This window comes from Schistocerca gregaria, chromosome X (genome assembly GCF_023897955.1).
Source record: "Schistocerca gregaria isolate iqSchGreg1 chromosome X, iqSchGreg1.2, whole genome shotgun sequence".
Classification (NCBI taxonomy): domain Eukaryota; kingdom Metazoa; phylum Arthropoda; class Insecta; order Orthoptera; family Acrididae; genus Schistocerca; species Schistocerca gregaria.
In genome coordinates this window covers 131,067,587-131,095,046 of record NC_064931.1, presented here as the reverse complement: position 1 = coordinate 131,095,046, position 27,460 = coordinate 131,067,587, and the positions used below count along the sequence as shown (strand labels likewise).

Below are 27,460 nucleotides of genomic sequence, written 5' to 3'. Positions count from 1 at the left end.
AAAGTTACTACTGCAGTGGATTGCAGAAGGTTTGAGGAATGGCGCCAAATTCAAATTTTTCACTTAACTTAATTTTTTTAAGTAGAAAAAAATGGGAGGCATTACTTTTTGACCGACCCTCGTACTTAAACCTAACTAATGTAAGGACATCACACACATCCATGCCCGAGGCAGGATTCGAATCCAGACTGAAGCGCCGAGAACTGCTCTGCACAGCGGCTGGCCCAGCCGTTTTTGAGATACAACACATTTTCAGTTGCTGTTCATCAGTATCTAGGAACACATGGCATCTCTAAACTTTAAAGTATGAGTTCGGAATGCTGTCCATGAGTCTGAATGCAACACTGAACTCGTCACTGAAATTAGGTACGAATCCTCTCAGAGAGTCCTGGGGAATTCTGTAAATGCTGGAAGGTTGCTTCAATCCGCAAGCTTAATTCCTCAAGAGAGTTGGCCTCGGTAGCGTAGGCCAGGCTTTTGACATGAACCCACTCCCAGAAATCCATGGGATTTATATCCAGAGACCTTGGAGACTATGGCACAGACGCTCATATACCTTTCCAATGTTGACCATACATACGAGACAGAAGCCAGCGCACTCGTAACTGAAAATGCTCTGGAAAACCGTCATGCATGAACTAAATGTTGAGACGTTGGTTCAGCGGGACATCATCATGTACATCTGCGAGAACAGCCCGCAGAAACCGCATATACTGCTGTTCGGTACAATCCTCCTTGTTGAAGATCCTGGACGTTCATGTTGAATGCGTAACACCCTTTCTTCATCATCGGATATTACGGATCTGGGTCGACCACCTCATACACAGTGTGCGAAATTCCAACTTCTCTAAGGCGCTGATGTAACACGCTAAATGTACTCCAGTCGGACTGTCCGCTGAGAGAAAAAGATTCTTCATACAATCTTGCGGCCGCAAGGGCACTGTGAGTCGCTCTGCCATCCATGAAGTGCATGTCAGCGTGCTCTTCATTGGTGTAACCTCTGTCCATGGTGCCTCCACGTTCGTATCTGACTGTGAGGCCGGTACGGCACTGTGCACGGAGGTGAAAAGGGAAGTACACTATGTGATCAAAAGTATCCGGACACTCCCAAAAATATACGTTTTTCACATTAGGTGCATTGTGCTGCCACTTACTGCCAGGTATTCCATATCACCAACCTCAGTAGTCATTAGACATCGCGAGAGAGCAGAATGGGGCGCTCCGCGGAACTCACGGACTTCGAACGTGGTCAGGCGACTGGATGTCACTTGTGTCATACGTCTGTAGGCAAGATTTCCACACTCCTAAATATCCGTAGGTCCACTGTTTCCGATGTGATAGCGAAGTGGAAACGTCAAGGGGCACGTACAGCACAAAAGCGTACAGACCGACCTCGTCTGTTGCCGACAGTTGAAGACGGTCGTGATGTGTAATAGGCAGACATCTATACAGACCATCACACAGGAATTCCAAACTGCATCGGGATCCACTGCAAGTGCTATGACAGGCTGGGAGGTGAGAAAACTTGGATTCCATGGTCGAGCGGCTGCTTGTAAGCCACACTTCACGCCACTAAATGCCGAACGACGCCTCGCTAGGTGTAAGGAGCGTAAACGTTGGACGACTCAACAGTGGAAAAACGTTGCGTGGAGTGACGAATCACGGTACACAATGTGGCTATCCGATGGCTGGGTGTGCGTGTGGCAAATGGCCGGTGAACGTCACCTGCCAGCGTGTGTAGTGCCAACAGTAAAATTCCGAGGGGGTGTTTTATGGTGTGGTCATGTTTTTCATGGAGGGGGCTTGCACCCGTTGTTGTTTTGCGTGGCAGCAACAGGCTGGGCATTATACTGCCAACATTGATGTTTTAAGAACCTTCTTGCTTCCCACAGTTGAAGAGCAATTCGGGGATGGCGATTGCTTTCAACACGATCGAGCACCTGTCACAACGCACGGCCTGTGGCGGAGTAGTTACACGACAATAACATCGCTGTAATGGACTGGCCTGCACAGAGTCCTGACCGGAATCCTGTAGAACGCCTTTGAAATGTTTTGGACCATCGACTTCGTGCCAGCCTTACTGACTGACATCGATACCGCTCCTCACTGCAGCACTCCGTGAAGTATGGGCTGCCATTCCCCAAGAAACCTTCCAGCGAGAGTGGAAGCTGTCATCAAGGCAAAGGGTGGGCCAACACCATACTGAATTCCAGCATTGCCGATAGAGGGCGCCACGAACTGGTAAGTCAAAAAATGGTTCAAATGGCTTAACATCTGAGGTCATCAGTCTCCTAGAACTTAGAACTACTTAAACCTAAGTAACCTAAGGACATCACTCACATCCCTGCCCGAGGCAGGATTCGAACCTGCGACCGTAGTGGTTGCGCGATTCCAGACTGAAGCGCCTAGATCCGCTCGGCCACAGCGGCCGGCGACTTGTAGGTCATTTTCAGCCAGGTGTCCGTATAGTTTTGAGCACATAGTGTAAATGAAAATCGGCCAGACGAAAAAAAGTAAACTGTTTATTATTTCAAAAGGATTCGCTATGACTGTTGATAAATTTATCCAACTGCAAGACAAGACGCTCAGTGCCTTTATGGAAACATCTTTGCTGTGGCCTACGGAGCCACGATTGTAGCCAACATGCAACTCATCGTGTGAAGAAAATTGGCAGCCACTTATGTCCCTCTTTAAGGCTCCAAAAATAAGGAAATAGCATGGAGAGAGATCGAAACTGTATGGAGGACGTGTAAGGGCTTCCCAGCGAAATGTCTGCAGCGTAGCCGATGCAACCTAGGCGACATGTGAGTGTGCGTTATCTTGCAACCGAATGCCGTCCGCCAACACTCCTTGGACTTAATGTCACTTGCAGAGCGTCCACTTAACGTTGTGAATTAATGGTGGCGCCCTGTTCCAGAAAGTCAAGTTGACAGACGGTGTCATTCTGTTGTAGAATAATGCCCAGCCACATGTTGCCATAGTTGTTTCTGCTAGGCTACAGACTTTTTGCTGTGAAGCCCTTGCACATCCTCCATGCAATCCTGATCTCTCTTCATGCGAGTTCCATATTTTTGGAGCCCCAAAGAAAGACAATGGTGGCCGTCGATTTGCTTCGGACAAAGAGGTGCACGCCTGGGTACAATCGTGGTGCCGCAGGCAACAGCAAACATTTTTCCATAAAGCCATTGACTATCAAGTGTATTAACAGCTATGGTGGTTACCTTTGAAATAATGAAGAGCTTACCTAATTTTTAGGGCTGCGTGCCTCAATCTGCAAAAACGGAACCCACATAGGATCGCCTTCTTGTACGTCTGTCTGTCTATCTGTCTGTCCGACTGTTAAGAAACCTACATATGTGATCAAAAGTATCCGGACACCTGGCTGAAATTGATTATAAGTTCGTGGCGCCCTCCATCTGTGATGCTGGCCCACCCTTAGCCTTGATGACAGCTTCAACTCTCGCAGGTGCCGGAAGGTTTCTTGGGGAATGGCAGTCCATTCTTCACGGAGTGCTCCACTGAGGAGAGGTATCGGTGTCGGTCGGTGAGACCTGGCACGAAGTCGGCGTTCCAAAACATCCCAAAGGTGTTCTATAGGATTCAGGTCAGGACTCTGTGCAGGCCAGTCCATTACAGGAATGGTATTGTCGTGTAACCACTCCGCCACAGGCCGTGTATGGTGAACAGGTGCTCGACCGTGTTGAAAGATGCAACCGCCATCTCCGAATCGCTCTTCAACAGTGGGAAGCAAGAACGTGCTTAAAACCTCAATGTAGGCTTGTGCTGTGATAGCGCCACGCAAAACAACAACGGGTGCAAGCCCCTTCCATTAAAAACACAACCACACCATAATACCATTTACTGTTGGCACTACACACGCTGGCAGATGACATTGACTGGGTATTCGCCATACGCACGCCCTGACATTGGATCGCCGTGATTCGTCACTCTGCACAACGTTTTTTCACTGTTCAGTCGTCCAATGTTTACGCTCCTTACACTATGCGAGGCGTCGTTTATCGTTTACCGGCATGATGTGTGGCTTCTGAGCAGCCGCTCGACCATGGAACCCAAGTTTTCTCACCTCCCGCCTAACTGTCATAGTACTTGCAGTGGATCGTAAAGCAGTTTGGAATTCCTTTGTGATGGTCTGGAAATATGCCTGCCTATTACACATTACGACCCTCTTCAACTGTCGGTGATGAGGTCGCTGAAATGGAGTACCTGGCAGTAGGTGGCAACACAATGCACCGAATATGAAAAGCATTTGTTTTGGGGGGTGTCCGGATACTTTTGATCGCATAGTGTACATCTACATGGATACTCTGCAAATCACATTTAAATGTATGCAGAGGGTTCATCGAAACACCTTCACAATTCTCTATTATTCCAATCTCGTACAGCACGCGGAAAGAACGAACACTTATATCTTTCCACACAAGCTCTGATTTCCATTATTTTATCATGGTGCTCGTTTCTCTCCCTGTAGGTCGGCGTCAACAAAATATTTTCGCATTCGGAGAAGAAAGTAGGTGATTGGAATTACGTGAGGAGATTCCTCCGCAACGAAAAACACCTTTTTTTTAATCGTGTCCATCCCAAAACCTGTATTATTTCTGTGACCCTCTCCGTGCACTGTTTGGCGTTAATACAAAACGTGCTGCCCTTCTTTGAACTTTTTCGATGTACCCCGTCAATCCTATCTGGTAAGGATCCCACACGGCGCAACAGTATTCTACGTAAAAGTGGACGGACAAGCGTAGTGTAGGCAGTCTCCTTCGTAGATCTGTTACATTTCCAAAATGTCCTGTCAATAAAACGCAGTCTTTGGTTAGCCTTTCCCAAAACATTTTCTCTGTTGCTTCTAATTTAAGTTTCACGTAATTTAATTCCTAGGCATTTAATTGAATTTACGGCCCTTAGAGTTAACTGGTCAATTGCCAATTTTCGCACCATGCAAATATCTTTTCTAAATCGTTTTGCAATTTATTTTGATCTTCTCATGACCTTACTACGCGATGAACGACAGCGTCATCTGCAAACAACACGAGACAGCTGCTCAGATTGTCTCCCAAATCGTGTAGATAAGGAACAGCAAAGGGCCTATGATACTACCTTGGGGAACGCCAGATATCACTTCTGTTATACTCGATGACTTTCCGTCAGTTACTACGAACTGTGACTTCTCTGACAGGAAATCACGAATCCAGTCACATAACCTAGACGATATTCCATAGCCACGCAATTTCATAATTTGATTACAAGCAACTTGTATGGTACAGTGCCAAAAGCCTACCGGACACCCAGAAATACGGAGTCAATTTGAAATCCCTTGTCGACAGCACTCAACACTTCGTGCGAGTAGAGAGCTAGTTGTGTTTCACAAGAACGATGTTTTCTAAATCCTTGTTGACTGTGTGTAAATAGACCGTACTCTTCGAGGTTATTCATAATGTTCTAACACAATATATGTCCAAAATCTTGCTGCATATCGACGTTAATGATATGGGGCTGTAATAACCTTTTTCTCAGGCACGACTAGATGTATCAAGTTCAAATTTATATTACATATTAAGGCCTCTGCTCCCTCGACGGTGTTAAACTTTTAAGTTTGCACGTCAAAGCAGTCAAGATATACTGCCATTTATGTCACATATTTTGATACTGTAAAACTCACTCAACAAAACCTATAGGATACACCCTGTTGACCTAGAATCATGAAATTTGGCAGGAAGCGAGGTTTCACTGTACAAGTGAAGGAAAAATCCGAAAATACTTTATTTGTAATTCTATAACACGAAAAAATATTTTTTGCTGTTTTTTATCCGTCCGTCTGTTTGTCTGTCCATTTGTTAAGAGCTTTTTCCTCTGCAACAGGAGGACGTATCAAGTTCAAGTTTATGTCACATACTAAGGCCTATGGTCCCTTGGCGATGTAAAAATTTTAAACTTCAAAGTAAATAGAATCAACAGATACGGCTAGCTATTTCACATATTTTGATACTCGAGAACTCACCAAAACGTAGAGAGTACTTACCGTTGACTTTAGAATCATGAATTTTGGCAAGAAGCAAGGTAAAAGTAAAGGGAACAGTACAAGAAAAGGGAAAAACCCGAAAATTGTTAATTTGTAATGATACCACACGAAAAATATTTCTTTTGTCATTTGTTATCCGACTTCAAACTCGAAATTAAGACTTTCTCCATAGTATTGAAATCCCTGATACCAATATCTTATGACTATCAACGTCGATAACAGGCAAAAATCATCGATATCCTCGATTTCCGGAATGGATAAAATGTCTATATACATAATTAAGTTCATACGGAACTGTACTGTGGGAAAGTCGGAAAAGAAGAGAATGGAAGCATTTGGGATGTGGTGCTACAGAAGAATGTCGTAAATTAGGTCAATTGACAAGGTAAGGAATGAGGAGGTTCACGAGAGAATCGGCAACACTGACAAGAGAAGGTAGGACATCTGTTAAGACATCAGGGAGTAACTTCCATGGTACTAGAGGGAGCTGTAGAGATTAAAAACAGTAGAGGAAGACAGAGATTGGGATTCATGCAGCAAATAATTGAGGACGTACAGTGATCAGCCAGAACATTATGACCACCGACGAACTATCGATATAAACCCGTCCAGGCGATAGCAGCGTCACCTGGCGAGGGATGGCTGCTAGTCGGACACACGCACGGTACATGTAGTATCAGTGAGCGAGCTGTCCGTATGTAGAATGGAGAAGGCGCGCGAGCGATCTATCTGAGTTTGACCAAGGGCGGGTTGTAATGGCCCGAAGGCTCGGCACATCCGTGTCGGAAATTGCACAACTTGTCGGGTGTTGGAGGAGTGCTGTGATGAGTATCTTCAAAACGTATCGAACCGAAGGTTCAGACGTCGTGGTGTTGGGCGGCCATCCCTCATTACAGATACCAGACGTCGGAGGTTGAGTAAACTGCTAATACAGGACAGGCGGCGAACTGTGCCGGAACTAACATCAGACATTAGTGCTGGCCAGAGTACAAGAGTGTCTGACCACACAGTCCAGCGAACTCTCCAAACAACGGGCCTCCGTAGCCGATAACCCATGCATGTGCCAATGTTAACACCGCGACACCGGCAACTACGACTGAAATGGGCACGTGACCATCGGCACTAGACGTTGGCGCAGTGGCAGAATGTTCCATGGTCTGATGAATCCCGATACTTTTTTCGTCATACCGAAGGGAGGGCGCAAATCCTACGTCTTCCGGGGGAACAGCTCCTTGGCACCTGTACTGCGGCGGCTCCATTATGCTATGGGAAACATCCATGGGTTCAGTGGAGCTCGTGAAAGGCATCATGGCTGCCAAGGAGTGTCGTACACAGGTTGCAGACCACGTACATCTCTTTATGGCGTTCATGTTTCCCGACGGCTGTGGCATTTTTCAACAAGATAATGTGCCATGTCGCAAGGCCAGGAGAGTGGTTTGAGGAACACAGTGGCGATTTCCAATTGATGTGCTGGCCCAGCATCCTCACCATATCTGAATCCGATCGAACACATGTGGGATGTGAATGAACGTGGATTCAGAGCTCATCGCCCCCCTCCCCGGAATTTACGGGAGCTGAGTGACTTATGTGTGAAGATGTGGTGCCAACTCCCTCCATCGACTTACCATGGTGTCATTGCTTCCATGCCACGACGCGTCGTCGCTGTTATCCGTGCCAAAGGTGGACATACAGGCTATTATGTAGGTGCTCATAATGTTCTGACGGATCATTGTAGGTTGCAAGTGCTGCTCTGAGATGGAAGAGTTTGGCACAGGAGAGGAAATCATGGCGGGCCGCATCAAAATGCTTCAAATGGCTCTGAGCACTATAAGACTCAACTTCTGAGGTCATTAGTCCCCTAGAACTTAGAACTAGTTAAACCTAACTAACCTAAGGACATCACACACATCCATGCCTGAGACAGGATTCGAACCTGCGATCATAGCGGTCTCGCAATTTCAGATTGCAGCGCCTAGAACCGCACGGCCACTTCGGCCGGCGGCGGGCCGCATCAAACCGGTCGGTCGTAAGACTGACGACTTAAAAAAAAAAAAAAAAAAAAAAGACCTACCTGCACCTAGCCAATTTCTTTCCGTCCAGTTTTCATTGTCTCTTATACACTCATGTTCATAAATTAAGGAATAATGCTGATACGTGGTGAAACAACACTCGGATGGGGGTTTTTGCGGGTTTATATTATCTCGGGGTATGACCATGTGATGCATTTGACCTGCGGTCGTCGCACGGTGGCGCTGGCAGCAGTCCACATACGCAGAGGTTTGTGGGTGCAGCGAGTAAGTGTGCAGACGTTTTCAGACGTGCTAATGGTGACTGTGTGTTGAAAGTGGCTCTAAGAACACATATTGATGACGTTATGAGGGGTAGAATACTAGGGCGACTGGAGGCTGGTCAAACACAGCAGGTCGTAGCACGCGTCCTCCGTGTGTCACAAAATGTGATCTCAAGATTGTGGTAACGATTCCAGCAGAAAGAAATTGTATCCAGGCGCTACAGTACGGGACGTCCACAGTGTACAACACCACAAGAAGACCGATATCTCACCATCAGTGGCCGCAGACGGCCACGGAGTACCGCAGGTAGCCTTGCTCGGAACCCTATCGCATCCACTGGAGCACTTGTCTCCAGACACATAGTCTACAGACGACTGAACAGACACGGTTTATTCGCCCGGAGACCTGCAAGGTGCATTCCACTGACACTGGTCACAGGAGAACCCGTAAAGCCTGGTGTCAAGAACGCAGTACATGGTCATTGGAACAGTGGTCCCAAGTTATGTTCACGGATGAATCCAGGTATAGTCTGAACAGTGATTCTAGCCGGGTTTTCATATGGCGTGAACCAGGAACCAGATACCAACCCCTTAATGGCCTTGAAAGGGACCTGTATGGAGGTCGTGGCTGGCTCTGAGCACTATGGACCTAACTTGTGAGGTCATCAGTCCCCTAAAAACTTAGAACTACTTAAACCTAACTAACCTACGGACATCACGCACATCCATGCCCGAGGCAGGATTCAAACCTGCGACCGTAGCGGTCGCGCGGTCCCAGACTGCAGCGCCGAGAACCGCTCTTCCACTCCGGCCGGCGTGGAGGTCGTGTTTTGATGGTGTGGGGTGGGATTATGATTGGTGCATGTACATCCTTGCATATCTTCGACTGAGGAACTGTAACAGGTCAGGTGTATCGGGACGTCATTTTGCACCAGTACGTCCGCCTTCTCAGGGGTGCAGTGGGTCCCACCTTCCTCCTGATGGATGATAACGCACAGTCCCACCAAGCTGCCATCGTGGAGGAGTACCTTGAAACAGAATATATTAGGCGAATGGAGTGGCCTGCCTGTTCTCCAGACCTAAGCCGCATCGAGCACGTCTGGGATGCCTTCGGTCGACGTATCGCTGCACGTCTTCAAACCCCTACGACACTTTAGGAGCTCCGACAGGCACTGGTGCAAGAATAGGAGGCTATACCCCAGCAGCTGCTCGACCACCAGATACAGAGTATGCCAACTCGTTGTGCAGCGTGTGTACGTGGCATGGTGATCATATCCCATATTGATGTGGGGGTACATGCGCAGAAAACAGTGGCGTTTTGTAGCACATGTGTTTCGGGACAGTTTTCTCACTACCGTGGACTTACAGATCTGTGTCGTGTGTGTTCCCTATGTGCCTGTGCTCTTAGCACCAATTTTGTATAGTGCCACGTTGTGTGGCACCACACAAGGTCATCCGAAGACCAGTATCAGTTGCAAAGCGATTTAGAAAAGATTGTTGTATGGTGTGGCAGGTGGCAGTTGACGCTAAATAACGAAAAGTGTGAGGTGATCCACATGAGTTCCCAAAGAAATCCGTTGGAATTCGTTTACTCGATAAAAAGTACAATTCTCGAGGCTGTCAATTCAACTAAGTACCTGGGTGTTAAAATTACGAACAACTTCAGTTGGAAAGACCACATAGATAATATTGTGGGAAAGGCGAGCCAAAGGTTGCGTTTCATTGGCAGGACACTTAGAAGATGCAACAAGTCCACTAAAGAGACAGCTTACACTACATTCGTTCGTCCTCTGTTAGAATATTGCTGCGTGGTGTGGGATCCTTACTAGGTGGGATTGACGGAAGACATCGAAAGGGTGCAGAAAAGGGCAGCTCGTTTTGTATTATCACGTAATAGGGGAAAGAGTGTGACAGATATGATACGGAAGTCATTGAAGCAAAGACGTTTTTCGTCGCGGCGAGATCTATTTACGAAATTTCGGTCACCAACTCTCTCTCCCGAATGCGAAAATATTTTGTTGAGCCCAACCTACATAGGTAGGAATGATCATCAAAATAAAATAAGAGAAATCAGAGCTCGAACAGGAAGGTTTAGATGTTCGTTTTTCCCGCGCGCTGTTCGGGAGTGGAATAATAGAGAGACAGTATGATTTTGGTTCGATGAACCCTCTGCCAAGCACTTAAATGTGAATTGCAGAGTAATCATGTAGATGTAGATTTTGGAATTATCCTTAATTTATGAGTATGAGTGTAGATGATGAATCTGTCGTCTTCCAAATGATGCTTTTCTTGAGCTTAGGACTGTGTGCCGCAGGAAAAGTGCAACGTGATCTGCGTGGACTGGGAGAACGGCGCGGCGGTACCCAACTACGTGCGCGCGGCGGCGAACGCCCGACTGGTTGGCCGTCAGCTGGCTCAGCTGCTGCGCTCTCTGGGCGCCGAGCCGGCGCGCACCCACCTCATCGGCTTCAGCCTCGGCGCGCACGTCGCCGGCTTCGCGGGAGCCATGCTGCGCAACGTCTCACGAATCACTGGTGAGCCTAGGCAGATAGATATATTCGTCCGTAGAACAGTACAAATCGTACGGATGTCGTCAACTTTCAGAACAGGGTTTCTTATTAAATAAACGTACGAGGGGTACCCAAAAAAGCCGGAATAACATTGCCGTGGGCCGAGCATGTACTGTACGCATTTCTGCTGCTAGGTGTGTTCAAAAAGTAATCATCATCAGTGTTCTGCTAAAAGGCAGGTTTTCACATGGTAGTTCTCCAGGCTGTCCGCTCTTCTGCCATCCTCTTCAGGTCTACATAATTTTCTCTTTGTAGTGTTGGCTGAAGAGCCAACACCGTGTTACGAATGGAGGCCGAAATGCACGCGTTTTAGCTCACGCAGGCTGGCGTGAGGAGGGAAGAACTATACTGACGTGAGGTCTGGAACATGACAAGGAATGAGAATTCAGAAAGCGGACATAATTAGTTTGATACTTAACTTTAATCCATTAATGATGAACGTCGCTCTTGACGGTACATGAGTCACAATATTATCTGTTTAGAAGACATAGTAACTGAATATGGTGTCTTGATAGGTCGTAGCAAATGACGTAGCTGAAGGCTATGCTAAACTGTCGTCTCGGCAAATGAGAGCGTATGTAGTCAGTGAACCATCGCTAGCAAAGTCGGCTGTACAACTGGGGCGAGTGCTAGGGAGTCTCTCTATACTAGACCTGCCGTGTGGCGGCGCTCGGTCTGCAATCACTGATAGTGGCGACACGCGGGTCCGACGTATACTAACGGACCGCGGCCGATTTAAAGGCTACCACGTAGCAAGTGTGGTGTCTGGCGGTGACACGATACTCTTCCCTTTATGTCGTCTATCATCTTGTATCTCCTTCTTCCTCTCAGTCTTCTCCCACAAACCAATCCTTCCAAAGCATCTGCTAGCAAGCACTCCATTCTCAATGAATGTCCCAGCCAGTTCTTTTTCCTTTCTCTTACAACCTTCAGCATACATCTTCTCCCACCAACCCTTTCCAATACTCTTTCATTATTCACTCTTTCCATCCAGCTTATTCTCTCCGTCCTCCTCCACATCCACATCTTAAATCCTTCTAACCTTTTTTTATCCTCGTCTCAGCGTCCATATTTCTGCCCCATATAGTGCCACACTCCAGACAAAACATTTGCCCAGCCTTTTCCTTAGTCCTTTATCTAATTTGCCACATAAGAGTCTACTCTTTCTGTTGAGTGCCTCCTTCGCTATGGAAATTCGAGTTTTCACCTCCTGGTGACATCTCAAGTCTTCAGTTATTGTGCTTCCAAAAGATTTAAATGCACTTACTTTTCTAATGGTAGATTGTCCTATTTTAATATTGGGCAGTCTGCGTCTTGTACTGGTTACCATACTCTTTGTTTTTGCTGTGTTTATTTGCATCCCATATTCCACACAAGCTTCCTTCTGATCTTTCAGCATGTTATTCACTGTCCGCTCACTTTCTGCCACTAATACCATGTCATCTGCAAATCTTATACATTCTATTGCCTTTCCACCAATACATATTCCTCTTTCCCCATATAAGCCTTTCGTAATAATCTCTTCAAGGTATACGTTAAACAACAGTGGGGAAAGGAAACAACCTTGTCTAACACCTCGTCCAATGCTGCTTCCCTCTGACATTTCATTTCCTAGCCTTATCCTTACTTTCTGATGTAAATATAGATTCTGTATCAGTCGTCTCTCTTTCCAATCTACTCCTTTCCTCTTCAAAATATCCATCAACTTGTTCCACTGAGCTCTGTCAAAAGCCTTTTCCAAATCTATAAAAATAGCAAAGATTTCTCTAACTTTTTTCCAAAAAGTAAGGTGACTTTATATTTTTATGAAAAAATATTTATTTAAAAAAATGGTTCAAATGGCTCTGAGCACTATGGGACTTAACTACTATGGTCATCAGTCCCCTAGAACATAGAACTACTTAAACCTAACTAACCTACGGACGTCACATACATCCATGCCCGAGGCAGGATTCGAACCTGCGACCGTAGCAGTCGCGCGGTTCCGGACTGCGCGCCTAGAACCGCTGGACTACCGCGGCCGGCAAATATTTATTTATTTATCAATATTCATGCTATCCCCTTCAGAGCAATCCCCCTCAGATTCAATGCACTTGGGCCGACACTTCTTCCAATCCTCGAAGCAATTCTCATAAGCAAATTTTTGGTACAGCCTTGAGTACTTCCATCGATGCAGTTTTTATTTCCTCAGTCGTTGAAAATCTTCGCCATTTCATAGGTCTCTTCAGTTTTGGGAAAAGAAAAAAGTCGCAGGGGGCCAAATCCGGTAAATATGGTGGCTGAAGCGTGATTGTCATGTTGTTTTTGACCAAAAACTCTCTCACAAACAATGATGCATTGTCGTGATGCAAAAGCCGTGAATTGTTTTTCCACAATTCAGGGCGTTTTTTGCGTACTGCTTCTCGCAAACGGCGCATAACGTCAAGGTAATACTACTAATTGACCGTGCGACCTTGAAGCAAAAATTCATTATGCACTACGGTAATTGAAAAAAACATTGAGCAAATCTTTGACTTTTGATCGAACTTGGTGTGCTTTTTCCGTCATGGTTCTCGGGGATGCTTCCATTGGGACGACTGGGATTTGGTTTCGACGTCACAACCGTAAACCCATGTTTCGTCACCAGTTATGATGACCATTTTGAGCAAAGCAGGATCATCATTGACGTCATTCAAGAGCTCCTGAGCGATGGTCATGCGGCGGTTCTTCTCATCAAAATTGAGAAGTTTTGGAACAAACTTCGCTGACACACGTCTCACACCCAAGACATCCGAAAAAATTGCATGACACGAGCCGACCGATATGCCAACATCTTCAGTAACTTCTCTTACGGTAATTCGACGGTTTTCCAAAACAATTTTCTTCGCAGCTTCGACGTTGTTCTCTGTTGTTTATGTGCTGAGACGGCCGACCGCGGTGCCCGTGCGGTTCAAGGCGCTGCAGTCAGGAACCGCGGGACTGCTACGGTCGCAGGTTCGAATCCTGCCTCGGGCATGGATGTGTATGATGTCCTTAGGTTAGTTAGGTTTAAGTAGTTCTAAGTTCTAGGGGACTGATGACCTAAGTTGTTAAGTCCCATAGTGCTCAGTTTTCTTTTCCCCACTAAGGGCGTAGTTCATGCACAGTTTGTTCCCCCACGTCAAACCATCAAGCCTTCCTTTTATCTGGAAGTTTTAAGAAGATTGCGCAGTAATGTTCATCAAAAAAGACCCGATTTGTGGTAGACAGGAGAGTGTTTCTTCCACAACGACAACGCAGGCTGTACACACACAGCCATCTTTGTTAGACAGTTTTTGGATAAAAATGGCATGGTTCCGCTGCCCCAAGCACCTTACTCGCCTGACCTCGCTCCGTGCGACTTTTTGTTATTTCCATACATGAAAAGAGGCATGAAATGATACCAATTTGACAATATTGAAGAACTCAAGAAAAATACGTGGCAGGAGCTGTCCGCAATTTCTAAAGATGATTACAAAAAATGTTTCGAACGGTGGTATCACCGGTGGGATAAATGTATTAGTTGTAATGGAGAGTAGTTTGTAAACAATTTGAAAATAATAACTTTTGAAAAATGGCCTCTTACCATTTAAAAGGTTCTTACAATTACTCTTACAATATTTTAATTATGCCATACAGTGATGCTTAATGTATGGGATATCTGTGAGTATTAAGTGGCTACGTATGATGTTGTTGTGGTCTTCAGTCCCGAGACTGGTTTGATGCAGCTCTCCATGCTACTCTATCCTGTGCAAGCTTCTTCATCTCCCAGTACCTACTGCAGCCTACATCCTTCTGAATCTGCTTAGTGTATTCATCTATTGGTCTACCTCTACGATTTTTACCCTCCACGCTGTCCACCAATACTAAATTGGTGATCCCTTGATGCCTCAGAACATGCCCTACCAACCGCTCTTTTCTTCTAGTCAAGTTGTGCCACAAACTCCTCTTCTCCCCAATTCTATTCAATACCTCCCCATTAATTATCTGATCTACCCATCTAATCTTCAGCATTTTTCTGTAGCACCACATTTCGAAAGCTTCTATTCTCTTCTTGTCTGAACCATTTATTGTCCACGTTTCACTTCCATACATGGCTACATTCCATACAAATAATTTTTAGAAACGACTTCCTGAAATTTTTTAATTTATACTCGATGTTAACAAATTTCTCTTCCTCAGAAACGCTTTCCTTGCCATTGCCAGTCTACGTTTTATACCTTCTCTACTTCGACCATCGTTATTTTGCTGCCCAAATAGCAAAACTCATTTACTACTTTAAGCGTCTCATTTCATAATCTAATTCCACTCGATTTAATTCGACAACATTCCATTATCCTCGTTTTGCTTTTGTTGAAGTTCATATTATATCCTCCTTTCAAGACACTGTCCATTCCGTTCAGCTGCTCTTCCAGGTCCTTTGCTGTCTCTGACAGAATTACAATGTCATTGGCGAACCTCAAAGTTTTTATTTCTTCTCCATGGATTTTAATTCCTACTACGAATTTTTCTTTTGCTTCCTTTACTGCTTGCTCAATATACAGATTGAATAACATTGGGGATAGGCTTCAACCCTGTCTCACTCCCTTACCCCACACTGCTTTCCTTTCATGCCCCTCGACTCTTATAACTGCCATCTAGTTTCTGTACAAATTGTAAATAGCCTTTCGCTCCATGTATTTTACCAATGCCACCTTCAGAATATGAAAGAAAGTATTCCAATCCACATTGTAAAAAGCTTTCTCTAAGTCTACAAATGCTAGAAACGTAAGCTTGCCCTTCCTTGATCTATTCTCTACGATAAGTCGTAGGGTCAGTATTGCCTCACGTATTCCAACATTTCTATGGAATCCAAACTGATCTTCCCCGAGGTCGTCTTCTACCAGTTTTTCATTCGTCAATAAAGAATTCATGTTAGTATTTTGCAGCCATGGCTTATTAAACTGATAGTTGGTAATTTTCACATCTGTCAGCACCTGCTTTCTTTGGGATTGGAGTTATTTTATTCTTCTTGAAGTCTGAGGGTATTTCGCCTGTCTCATACAACTTGCTCACCAGATGGTAGAGATTTGTCAGGGCTGGCTCTCCCAAGGCTATCAGTAGTTCTAATGGAATATTGTCTTCTCCTGGAGCCTTGTTTCGACTCAGGTCTTTCAGTGCTCTGTCAAACTCTTCACGCAGTATCGTATCTCCCATTTCATCTTTTTCTACCTCCTCTTCCATTTCCATAATATTGTCCTCAAGTACATCGCCCTTGTATGGACCCTCTATATACTCCTTCCACCTTTCTGCTTTCCCTTCTTTGCTTAGAACTGGGTTTCCATCTTGCTCTTGATATTCTTGCAAGTGGTTCTTTTTTCTCCAACGGTCTCTTTGATTTTCCTGTGGGCAGTATCTATCTTACCCCTAGTGATACATGCATCTACATCCTTACATTTGCCCTCTAGCCAACGCTGCTTAGCCACTTTGCACTTCCTGTTGATCTCATTTTTGAATCGTTTGTATTCCTTTTTGCCTGCTTCATTTACTGCATTTTTATATTTTCTCCTTTCGTCAATTAAATTCAGTATCTCTTCTGTTACTCAAGGATTTCTATTAGACCTCATCTTTTTACCTACTTGATCCTCTGCTGCTTTCACTATTTCATCTCTCAAAGCTACCCATTCTTCTTCTACTGTATTTCTTTACTCCATTCTTGTCAATCGTTCCCTAATGCTCTCCCTGAAACTCTCTACAACCTCTGGTTCTTTCAATTTATCCAGGTCCCATCTCCTTAAATTCCCACCTTTTTGCAGTTTATTCAGTTTTAATCTACAGTTCATAACCAACAGGTTGTGGTGTCCACATCTGCCCCTGGAAATGTCTTACAATTTAAAACCTGGTTCCTAAATCTCTGCCTTACCATTATATAATCTATCTGACACCTTCTAGTATCTCCAGGATTCTTCAATGTATAAAACCTTCTTTTATGGTTCTTGAACCAAGTGTTAGCTATGATTAAGTTATGCTCTGTGCAAAATTCTACCAGGCGGCTTCCTCTTTCACTCCTTAACCACATTCCATATTCACCTACAACGTTTCCTTCTCTTCCTTTTCCTACTATCGAATTCCAGTCACCCATGACTATTAAAGTTTCGCCTCCCTTCACTATCTGAATAATTTATTTTATCTCATCATATATTTCACCAATCTCTTCTTCATCTGCGAAGCTAGTTGGCATATAAACTTGTACTACTGTGGTAGGCATGGGCTTCGTATCTATCTTGGCCACAATAATGCATTCACTATGCTGTTTGTAGCAGCTTACCTGCATTCCTACTTTTTTTATTCATTATTAAACCTCCTCCTTTGCTACCCCTATTTGATTTTGTATTTATAACCCTGTATTCACCTTACCAGAAGTCTTGTTCATCCTGCCACTGAACTTCACTAATTCCCACTATATCTAACTTGTACCTATCCATTTCCCTTTTTACATTTTCTAACCTGCCTGCCCAATTAAGGGATCTGACATTCCACGCTCCAACCCGTAGAATGCCAGTTTTCTTTCTCCTTATAACGACATCCTCCTGAGTAGTCCCTTCCCAGAGATCCGAATGGAGGACTGTTTTACCTCTGGAATATTTTACCCAAGAAAACACCATCATCATTTAACCATACAGTAAAGCTGCATGCCCGCGGGATAAATTATGGCTGTAGTTTCACAGTACCAGCACAGCAAGGCCGTTTTGGTTGGGGTTACAAAGCCAGATTAGTCAATCATCCAGACTGTTGCCGCTGCAACTACTGAAAAGGCTGCTGCCCCTCTTCAGGAACCACACATTTGTCTGACCTCTCAACAGATACCCCTCCGTTGTGGTTGTACCTATGGTACGGCTATCTGTATCAATGATGCATGCAAGCCTCTACACCAACTGCAAGGTCTGTGGTTCATGGGGAGAGGGTTTTATAGTGTAACGAAAATTTAAAGAATTCCATTTAGTGCTCATGTGGTTGATCTCACACTTTTCATTACTGAAGATCAACTGCCACTTTTTGCGCCACGCCAGTATCTTGCCTAAATCGATTTTGCAGTTGCTTTTGATCTTCTGAAGACTTTGCTAGATGGTAAATGATAGCATAACTTGGAAACAATCTAAGAAGGCTCCTCAGATTGTCTCCTAAATCGTTTATATAGATTATGAACAACAGAGGGTATATAACACTTCCTTTTGGAAAGTCAGATATCATTTCTGTCATGCTCAGTGACTGTCCATCAGTTACTATGAACTTTGACCTTTCTGATAGGAAATCATGAATCCAACCCCACAACTGAGAGAATAGTCAATATACATGCAACTTGATTAGAAGTTCCTGGTTAGGAAGGGAATCAATTTAAGATCCCCTGTCAATACCACTAGTTACTTCATGTGAGTAAAGAGCTAGTTGTGTTGTGCATGAGAGATATTTTCTTAATCTGTGCTAACTTTGTATCTAAAGATCATTTTCTTCAAGGTAATAAATATTTTTGCACACAGTAGACATTCCAAAATCCTACTGCAAATGTCACACAGTGTTGATGCTTTCAAAACGTCTAGAAATACCAGCCTAATGTATTCCTGAAGTGCTTCTTCCACAAGCTGAATGAGTGGGTGTGTTGTGGCATGTTCTTTCCTGAATCCATATTGTTCATCTGGGTGCAGTTCTTCAGCCTTCACATTTTTCAGAGGAGAGGAATAGACCAACACTGTATGAAAGTACACATTTTCGAGTGGAATACAGCAAAAACAAATTTTCTTCTCTGAAATAATAAGAGTTAAAGACATGGAATGACCCTGTTCAAGGAATTTGTAAAATGAGAGTCAGTGACAATAGTGAGCAGTATGAACACTATCTATTATGGGAGTCATCAATTTTAGATCATGTGAAGATCACATTATGGTTAATGAAAAGTATGCACTGAGTGCTGAGGACATGGAGAAATGAAACCTTCGCATGATGTCCGCTGCACTATGAAAGCTGCTGATTTAATTGTATTTGATAAAGGTCAGATAATGATGTCACACTAGTTGGAAAATGGTGGGGATCATCAAATATTCAATTGTTGCCATCAGCAATATCCTACATAATTAAATGACACATAAACCTTTTTCCCATCAACAGGATGTTGGTTAGCTCCATCTTATTGAAGAACAGGGACATTAGAGTAGTAGTCACTATGGACAGCATAGTAAATGGCAATGCAAAAATGACACATATTTCAGAGCACATCATTCACTGCAGTTTGTTTAAAATAGAATTCCACAACACAGAAGCCATATGTGTAGCATCCTTGTCCCACTGACATTGTCAGTTATGATTGATATGAGGAAAGAAACCTTGAAATTACACCACAGAAGAATGAAAATTTGTTGTCTAATCAGATGCATCAGGCTGTACAGTTGTGTAGTCTCCAGTCTAAAGACTGATTTGATCCAGCTCCCCACACTAATCTATCCTGTCCAAGCCTTGTCATCTCTGCATAACTACTACAACCTACATCCATTTTAAGTTGTTTACTGTAGTCTAGCCTTGGCCTCACCCGTTAATATGTATCCCCCAAATTTTTCTCAGTTACCAAATTAACTACACTCCTGGAAATTGAAATAAGAACACCGTGAATTCATTGTCCCAGGAAGGGGAAACTTTATTGACACATTCCTGGGGTCAGATACATCACATGATCACACTGACAGAACCACAGGCACATAGACACAGGCAACAGAGCATGCACAATGTCGGCACTAGTACAGTGTATATCCACCTTTCGCAGCAATGCAAGCTGCTATTCTCCCATGGAGACGATCGTAGAGATGCTGGATGTAGTCCTGTGGAACGGCTTGCCATGCCATTTCCACCTGGCGCCTCAGTTGGACCAGCGTTCGTGCTGGACGTGAAGACCGTGTGAGACGACGCTTCATCCAGTCCCAAACATGCTCAATGGGGGATAGATCCGGAGATCTTGCTGGCCAGGGTAGTTGACTTACACCTTCTAGAGCACGTTGGGTGGCACGGGATACATGCGGACGTGCATTGTCCTGTTGGAACAGCAAGTTCCCTTGCCGGTCTAGGAATGGTAGAACGATGGGTTCGATGACGGTTTGGATGTACCGTGCACTATTCAGTGTCCCCTCGACGATCACCAGAGGTGTACGGCCAGTGTAGGAGATCGCTCCCCACACCATGATGCCGGGTGTTGGGCCTGTGTGCCTCGGTCGTATGCAGTCCTGATTGTGGCGCTCACCTGCACGGCGCCAAACACGCATACGACCATCATTGGCACCAAGGCAGAAGCGACTCTCATCGCTGAAGACAACACGTCTCCATTCGTCCCTCCGTTCACGCCTGTCGCGACACCACTGGAGGCGGGCTGCACGATGTTGGGGCGTGAGCGGAAGACGGCCTAACGGTGTGCGGGACCGTAGCCCAGCTTCATGGAGACGGTTGCGAATGGTCCTCGCCGATACCCCAGGAGCAACAGTGTCCCTAATTTGCTGGGAAGTGGCGGTGCGGTCCCCTACGGCACTGCGTAGGATCCTATGGTCTTGGCGTGCATCCGTGCGTCGCTGCGGTCCGGTCCCAGGTTGACGGGCACGTGCACCTTCCGCTGACCATTGGCGACAACATTGATGTACTGTGGAGACCTCACGCCCCACGTGTTGAGCAATTCGGCGGTACGTCCACCCGGCCTCCCGCATGCCCACTATATGCCCTCGCTCAAAGTCCGTCAACTGCACATACGGTTCATGTCCACGCTGTCGCGGCATGCTACCAGTGTTAAAGACTGCGATGGAGCTCCGTATGCCACGGCAAACTGGCTGACACTGACGGCGGCGGTGCACAAATGCTGCGCAGCTAGCGCCATTCGACGGCCAACACCGCGGTTCCTGGTGTGTCCGCTGTGCCGTGCGTGTGATCATTGCTTGTACAGCCCTCTCGCTGTGTCCGGAGCAAGTATGGTGGGTCTGACACACCGGTGTCAATGTGTTCTTTTTTCCATTTCCAGGAGTGTATTTCTTGATTGTCAGGATATGTCATATCAAGCAATCACTTCTTTAATCAAGTAATACCAAATTTTTTTTGTCCCCAGTTTGATTCAGTTCCTCCTCATTAGTTATCTAACTTACCCATCTACTCTTCAGCATTTCCCCTTTAGTACTGCATTTCAAAAATTTCTGTTTTCTTCTTGTCTTAACCATCTGTCATCTACGTTTCACTTCTGTACAAGTCTAAAATCTTCAGAAATAACTCCCTAACATCTAAATGTATATTTCTTTTTTTCAGGAATGTTTTTTTTATAATTTCCAGTCAACATTTTATATTGTCTGTACTTCAGCCATCTTTGATTATTTTACTGTCCAAATAGCAAAACACATCTATTACTCTTTGTGCCTAGTTTTGTAATCTAATTCTCTCTCCATCACCTGTTTTAATTGACCAATGTTCCATTAACTTTGTTTTACTTTTGTTGATTTTCATCTTATAACCTATTTCCAAGACACTATCCATTCTGTACATTTGATCTTTCAAGTCCTCTGCCATTTCTGACAGAATCACATCATCATTGGCAAACATCAACATTTTTCTTTCTTCTCCCTGTATTTTAATTCCCAATGTTTCCTTGATTTACTTTGCTCCTCGCTTAACATTCAGATAACATGGGAGTATACTGCAGTACTGTTCCCTTCACTTCTCAACTTCTGTCACCTTTTCATGTCCATCAACTCTTCTAACTGCAGTCTGGTTTCTGTGCAAGTTATAGATAAACTTTTACTTCCTGTATTTTATCAATGCCATCTTCAAAATTTAAAATTGTGTGTCCCAGTCAACACTGTTCAAAGCTTTCTTTAAATCTACAAATGTTATCAATGTAACTTTGCCTTACTTCTACCCATCTTCTAAGATGGGCCATAAGATCAGTACTGCTTTATATATAATTTGTGACAGTATTTGGCAACCATGGCTTATTAAATATGTACTTTGATAATATTCACACATGCCAGCACCTGTCTCCTCTGGAACTGAAATTATTACATTCTTCTCGAAATCTGAGGGTATTTTACTTGTCTCATATATCTTGCATAGCAGATGGAATTGTTTGTCATGGTATGTACTCCCATGGATCTCAGGAATTCTGAGGGAATGTCATGTGCTCCAAGTGCCTTCTTTCAACTTTGATCCATCACTGCTCTGTCAAACTTTGCTCACAGTATGACATGTTCCATCCCCAGTTCTTTTATGCCCCCTTCCTTTCAATAATGTTGTCATCAAGTTCATTTCCTTTGTAATGCTTTTATATATTCCTTCTATCATTCACCCTTCCTTTCTTTACTTGCATCTGCTTTCTTAACATTCACACAGCTGCCTCTGTTTTCTGCAAAAGTTTCAGTGATATATTTCATATAGGTAATATATTTCATATAGGTATGCAAGGTTCTAAAGCTATGTACACACACCATAAAAAGTTTTGCATCACCCCAGTTCCCAGAACACCTGGAGATAGACGTAGACTGTGGACACTTTATCACAGACACAGTTCCTCTGACTGTTGAGAGATGTCACTAATCCACCCAAAGATGTAAACAACTATACATGAGCAGTGCCTATTAGACAGAGGGGGTCTGACAGCTGATCAGTTCCAGTCATTCCACCAGAAAGGACATACACGGCTCATGTTGTCAGTAGTTCAACCATGCCTAGACAGTCAATAATGCAGTTTGATCACATCCACATTGTTACTTTGTGCCAGGAAGTGTCCAGATGTCTCGGAGTGCAACAAAGTGATGTTCAGACATGGACGGGATACAGAGAGACAGGAACTATTGATGACATGCCTTGCTCAGACCGCCCATGGGCTACTACTGCAGTGGATGACAGCTATTTATGGATTATGACTTGGAGGAACCTGACAGCAATGCCACAATGTTAAGTAATGCTTTTCTTGCAGCCACAGGACATCATGTTATGATGCAAACTGTGTCCAATAGGCTGCATGACATGCAACTTCACTCCGGACGTCCATGGCGAGGTCCATCTTTGCTACCATGACACCATTCAGTGCGGTACAGATGGGCTCAACATGTCAAATAGATTGCTCAGGATTGGCATGATATTCTCTTCACTGATGAGTGTCGCATATGCCTTAAACCAGACAATCATCGGAGATGTGTTTGGAGACAAACTGGCCAGGCTGAATGCCTTAGACACACTGTTCAGCAAGTGCAGAAAGGTGGAGGTTCCCTATTGTTTTGGGGTGGCATTATGTGAGGCCAACGTATGGGCCGCTGGTGGTCATGGAAGGCACTTCAATGGCTGTATGATACGTGAATGCATCCTCTGACCGATAGTGCAACCATATCGGCAGCATATTGGCAAGGCATTCGTCTTCATGGAAGACAATTCATGTCCCCATCATGCACATCTTGTGAATGACTTCCTTCAAGGGTAACTTCATCCCTCGATTAGAGTGGCCAGCATGTTCTCCAGACGTGAATCCTATTGAATATGCCTGGGATAGATTGAAAAGGGCTGCTTATGGATGACATGACCCACCAACCACTCTGAGGGATCTATGCCAAATCACCATTGAGGAGTAGGACAACCTGGACCAACAGTGCGTTGATGAACATGTGGATAGTAGGCCACGTTAAATACAGGCATGCATCAGTGCCAGAGTACGTGCTACTGGGTATTAGAGGTACCAGTGTGTACAGCAATCTGGATCACCATTCCTGAAGGTCTTGCTGTATGGCGGTACAACATGCAATGTGTGATTTTCATGAGCAACAAAAAGGGCAGAAATGATGTTTATGTTGATTTCTATTCCAATTTTTTGTACAGGTTCTGGTACTCCCAGGCCTGAGGTGATGCAAAACGTTTTTGATGTTTGGACAACATGATTGTGGAGAGAAGCAGCAATTAGTATGATTAATCAATAATTCAAGAGCAGTCTTAATCGCATTTATTATTGTTATAATGCTGCCAACCGGTTTCAACCCGAAGTAGGGGTCATCTTCTGGGCCTTTACACGATTGGTCGACTGCTGGTGGTGTCACTCCTGTCTACATAATGGCAGGAAACTAGTTTCCTGCTGTTATGTAGACAGGAATGACACCACCAGCAGTCAACCAATGGTGTAAACACCCAGAAGATGACCCATACATTGGGTTGAAACCGGTTCGCAGCATTATAACAAGAATAAATGCGATTATGACTGTTTTTGAATTATTGATATTTTTTTTGATTTGTTTATTTGTTCTCTAGCCGTTCCTGCTTAACTATTTTCAATTTTGTGTCAGTCCCATTTTCTAGGTGTCTGTATTCCTCTTTACCTTCTTCATTTGCTATATTTTTATATTTTCTCATTTCATCAGTTAAATTAAGTATCTCATTTGTTCTCCAAGAACTTTTACTAGGACTTGTCTTTTGCCTATTTGATCCTTTTCTGCCTCCACTACTTCATCTCTCAAATTTATCCATTTGTCTTTCATTGTATTCTTGTCCTCTGTTTCAGTCAATTATTGCCAAACACTTCCTTTGAAACTCTTAACAACCTCCCCTTATTTCAACCTAAACCAGATCCCATCTCCTTAATATCTACTTTTGTGCAACTTCTTTACTTGTAATATGGATTAGTAACCAATAAATTATGGTCACAGTCCACATCTGCTTCTGGAAATGTTTAGCATTTTGAAATGTGATTTTGAAATCTCTGTCTTAACCATTATGTAATTACCTAATATCATGTGATGCCTCCAGATCCCTTCCACACACACAACCTTCTTTTATGATTCTGAAGCTAAGCATTAGCAAAGATTAAATTGTTCTCAGATATAAATTATACCAATCGGCTTTCCCTTTTATTACTTTCCCCCATTCCTTGTTCTCGACCTATTTTTCCTTCTACTCCTTGGCTTTGTGTCTTTCTTGGCTATGATAATACATTCACTATGCTATTCATAGCAGCTCACTGTCATTCCTATTTTCATATTACAAGGGCAAATCAGAAAGTCTTTGCCCCTATTTTTATTAACCAAAGTAGGCCACATACACCTAATGACAAATATATGTCCTATTCTACATACCTTAAACTATTTTTCCTCACAGGTCCCATACCGGTTCACACATTTGTCCCATTGGAGCACTAAATTTGAGATGTCTCTGTGGTAAAATTTACCTGGCTGACTATGGAACCACCATCATACTGCTGTCTTGGCTTTATCATTACTTGTGAATTGCTGTCCTGCCAGAGACTTCTTCAGAAGTCTGAAAATGAATAAATCACTAGGGATAAGGTGTCGACTGTACGATGGGTGGTTCAGAATCTCCCAGTGATATGCCTGGTGCTTTTTGACAGTTCTGATTGGCACATGTGGTCTTGCATTGTTGTGGAGTAGAACCATGTTGTCCATATTGAGAATCCCTTGGCACCTAAGACTGATGGCAGCCCTCAGACATGACAGTGTGGAACAATAGCTGTCAGCATTGATGGTTGCCCCTTGTTGCATGAAATCCAGTAGGGGTGGTCCATGGCTATCTCAGAAGCCCATTAACATCATAACGATTTTCCGTTCTGTTGATCAATGGAACATGTAACGAACTACTCCAGTATTATCTCCATTTGATTTTTTCTTGGTAACATTGTACTCACATCACCAGAAATACTATTTTCCCTGCCATCATACTTCACTAATTCCCACTATATGTAATTTCAACCCATCTATTTCTCTTCTTAAATTCTCTAGCCCACCTACCCAATCATAGAATCAAACTTTCCATACTTCAACTCTTAAAATACCTATTTTGATTTTCTTCATGACACCATGCTCCTGAATATTCCCCTCCTTGAGATGTTTATTTTCCTTTCTGGCTATTTTACTGAAGAGGATACAATCATTGTTAAGCCATATAGCAGAACTGCATTTCCTTGGGAAATGCAATGGCATTAGTTTCCCCTTGCTTTTAGCTGTTCACTGTACCAATGTAGTAAGGCCATGTTAGCTAGTGTACAAAGCCAGATCAGTCAGTCACCCAGACAGTTGCCCTTGCTACTACTAAAAAGGCTGTTACCCCTCTTCAGGAGCTATATACTAGTCTGACTTCTTCACAGATATCCCTCCAATGTGGTTCTAATTTTGGTATGTCTACATGTATCACTGAGACACACAAGCCGCCCCGTTGTGGCAAAGTTCATGATTTGTGATTACATCAAATGTATGATCATGTCATAGTATGATATGTTTCAGAAGTATGTTTGATCAATATTTGCATGAAAAATATGTATCCAAGTCAATCGTAGCAGTACAATACTGTGTGGAATGTAGGACTCCATAAGAGCTACAGCTGTTACTGAAAGCACCAAAATGTAGATTATGTCAATATTGTTGATAACTGATTTGAATTTGTTCATTAGCTCTAGAATGTAGTTTATGTCATCAATACTCAGTGTTTATTTTCTATTACTTTCAGTACTCATGTTCCATAGAACCACTTATACCTTAAAGTAACTGGGAAAAAAATCAGTTGACTGACTATATGTCTGCTCATATACCACTTCTTTTTCTTCAGTATCAATTCAGAAATTCTTGTAATCTACTAGCCCTGAAGATCGATATGCATGAAAATCTCTCAAGCTAGAACCAAGGAATTTATAGGATATTCACACAAAGATGCATTTGTTTTGCGTGTTGACTTTTTGAACAGAATTTGGTCTCACATTACTATACCAAGAAAATATGTCAGAATAGAGAATGTGTTATCCTTCCAGCTCCTTGATACTTTTCACTCACATCACGATGTCGCTAATTGTTCACTGCACATCTCTTGGTCCCACAACTGTAGAAAGTGTGTGAAATATAACAATATAGCAACAATATTTTGTGAGTGACAATACTCTTAACCTCCTTCAGTCAAACGGTATCATATGTGGACTCACTGGGTATCAAAACATTATTTTTTCCTTCACTGATAAACAGTTAGTATCCTTTTGGCAGTACTGATGTGTGACTTACTGTAGCATGTCATGAATAATAAGATCCATAGGTCCATAACTAATGTTCAGTTATGTAGACATCTTGTGAAATGTGCCTGCAGATGCTACATCATTGATGATTACACAGTATGCCATCAACCATAGTTCTCCACATCAATCAGTATTGACAATCAACTTTTATGCTTCCCTTGCAACTCAGAAAACTGTCATAGTGATAAATAGTGACCTCTTACTGTTTATATTTCACTACGTAAAACACATTCCATGGATCCAAGGGAATGTGTTCTTTTTTAGGTGATATTCAAAAGATTTCTTTAAAATAATGAAGTATTATAATATTAATATGAATTATTAGCTTTCCCTGCATGCATGGACATGTTCCACACTGCCACAGTCTTCCCTTACCCCTTCATTTATTGTTTGTCCCCATCCCACGACATGCTTTTTCCATTTCCTCACCACCATCACCCACCTCTGCCAAGATCGGTACTCATGCCAGTCAAGTTCCATAGCATGAAGAGAAAACAACGTGTGTGTTTTCTGTTGAGAGGGGGAGA

At 43.7% G+C, this 27,460-nt stretch overlaps 1 protein-coding gene across 1 annotated transcript in view; it reads left to right on the top strand.

The window, feature by feature from the left end:
- LOC126298898 (uncharacterized) overlaps positions 1-27,460 on the top strand; it is a 338,375-nt gene that overhangs the window by 285,276 nt on the left and 25,639 nt on the right. The window contains exon 4 of the mRNA XM_049990436.1: positions 10,642-10,861. Coding sequence (XP_049846393.1) covers positions 10,642-10,861 — 220 coding nt within the window. The remainder of the gene's footprint in view (positions 1-10,641; positions 10,862-27,460) is intronic.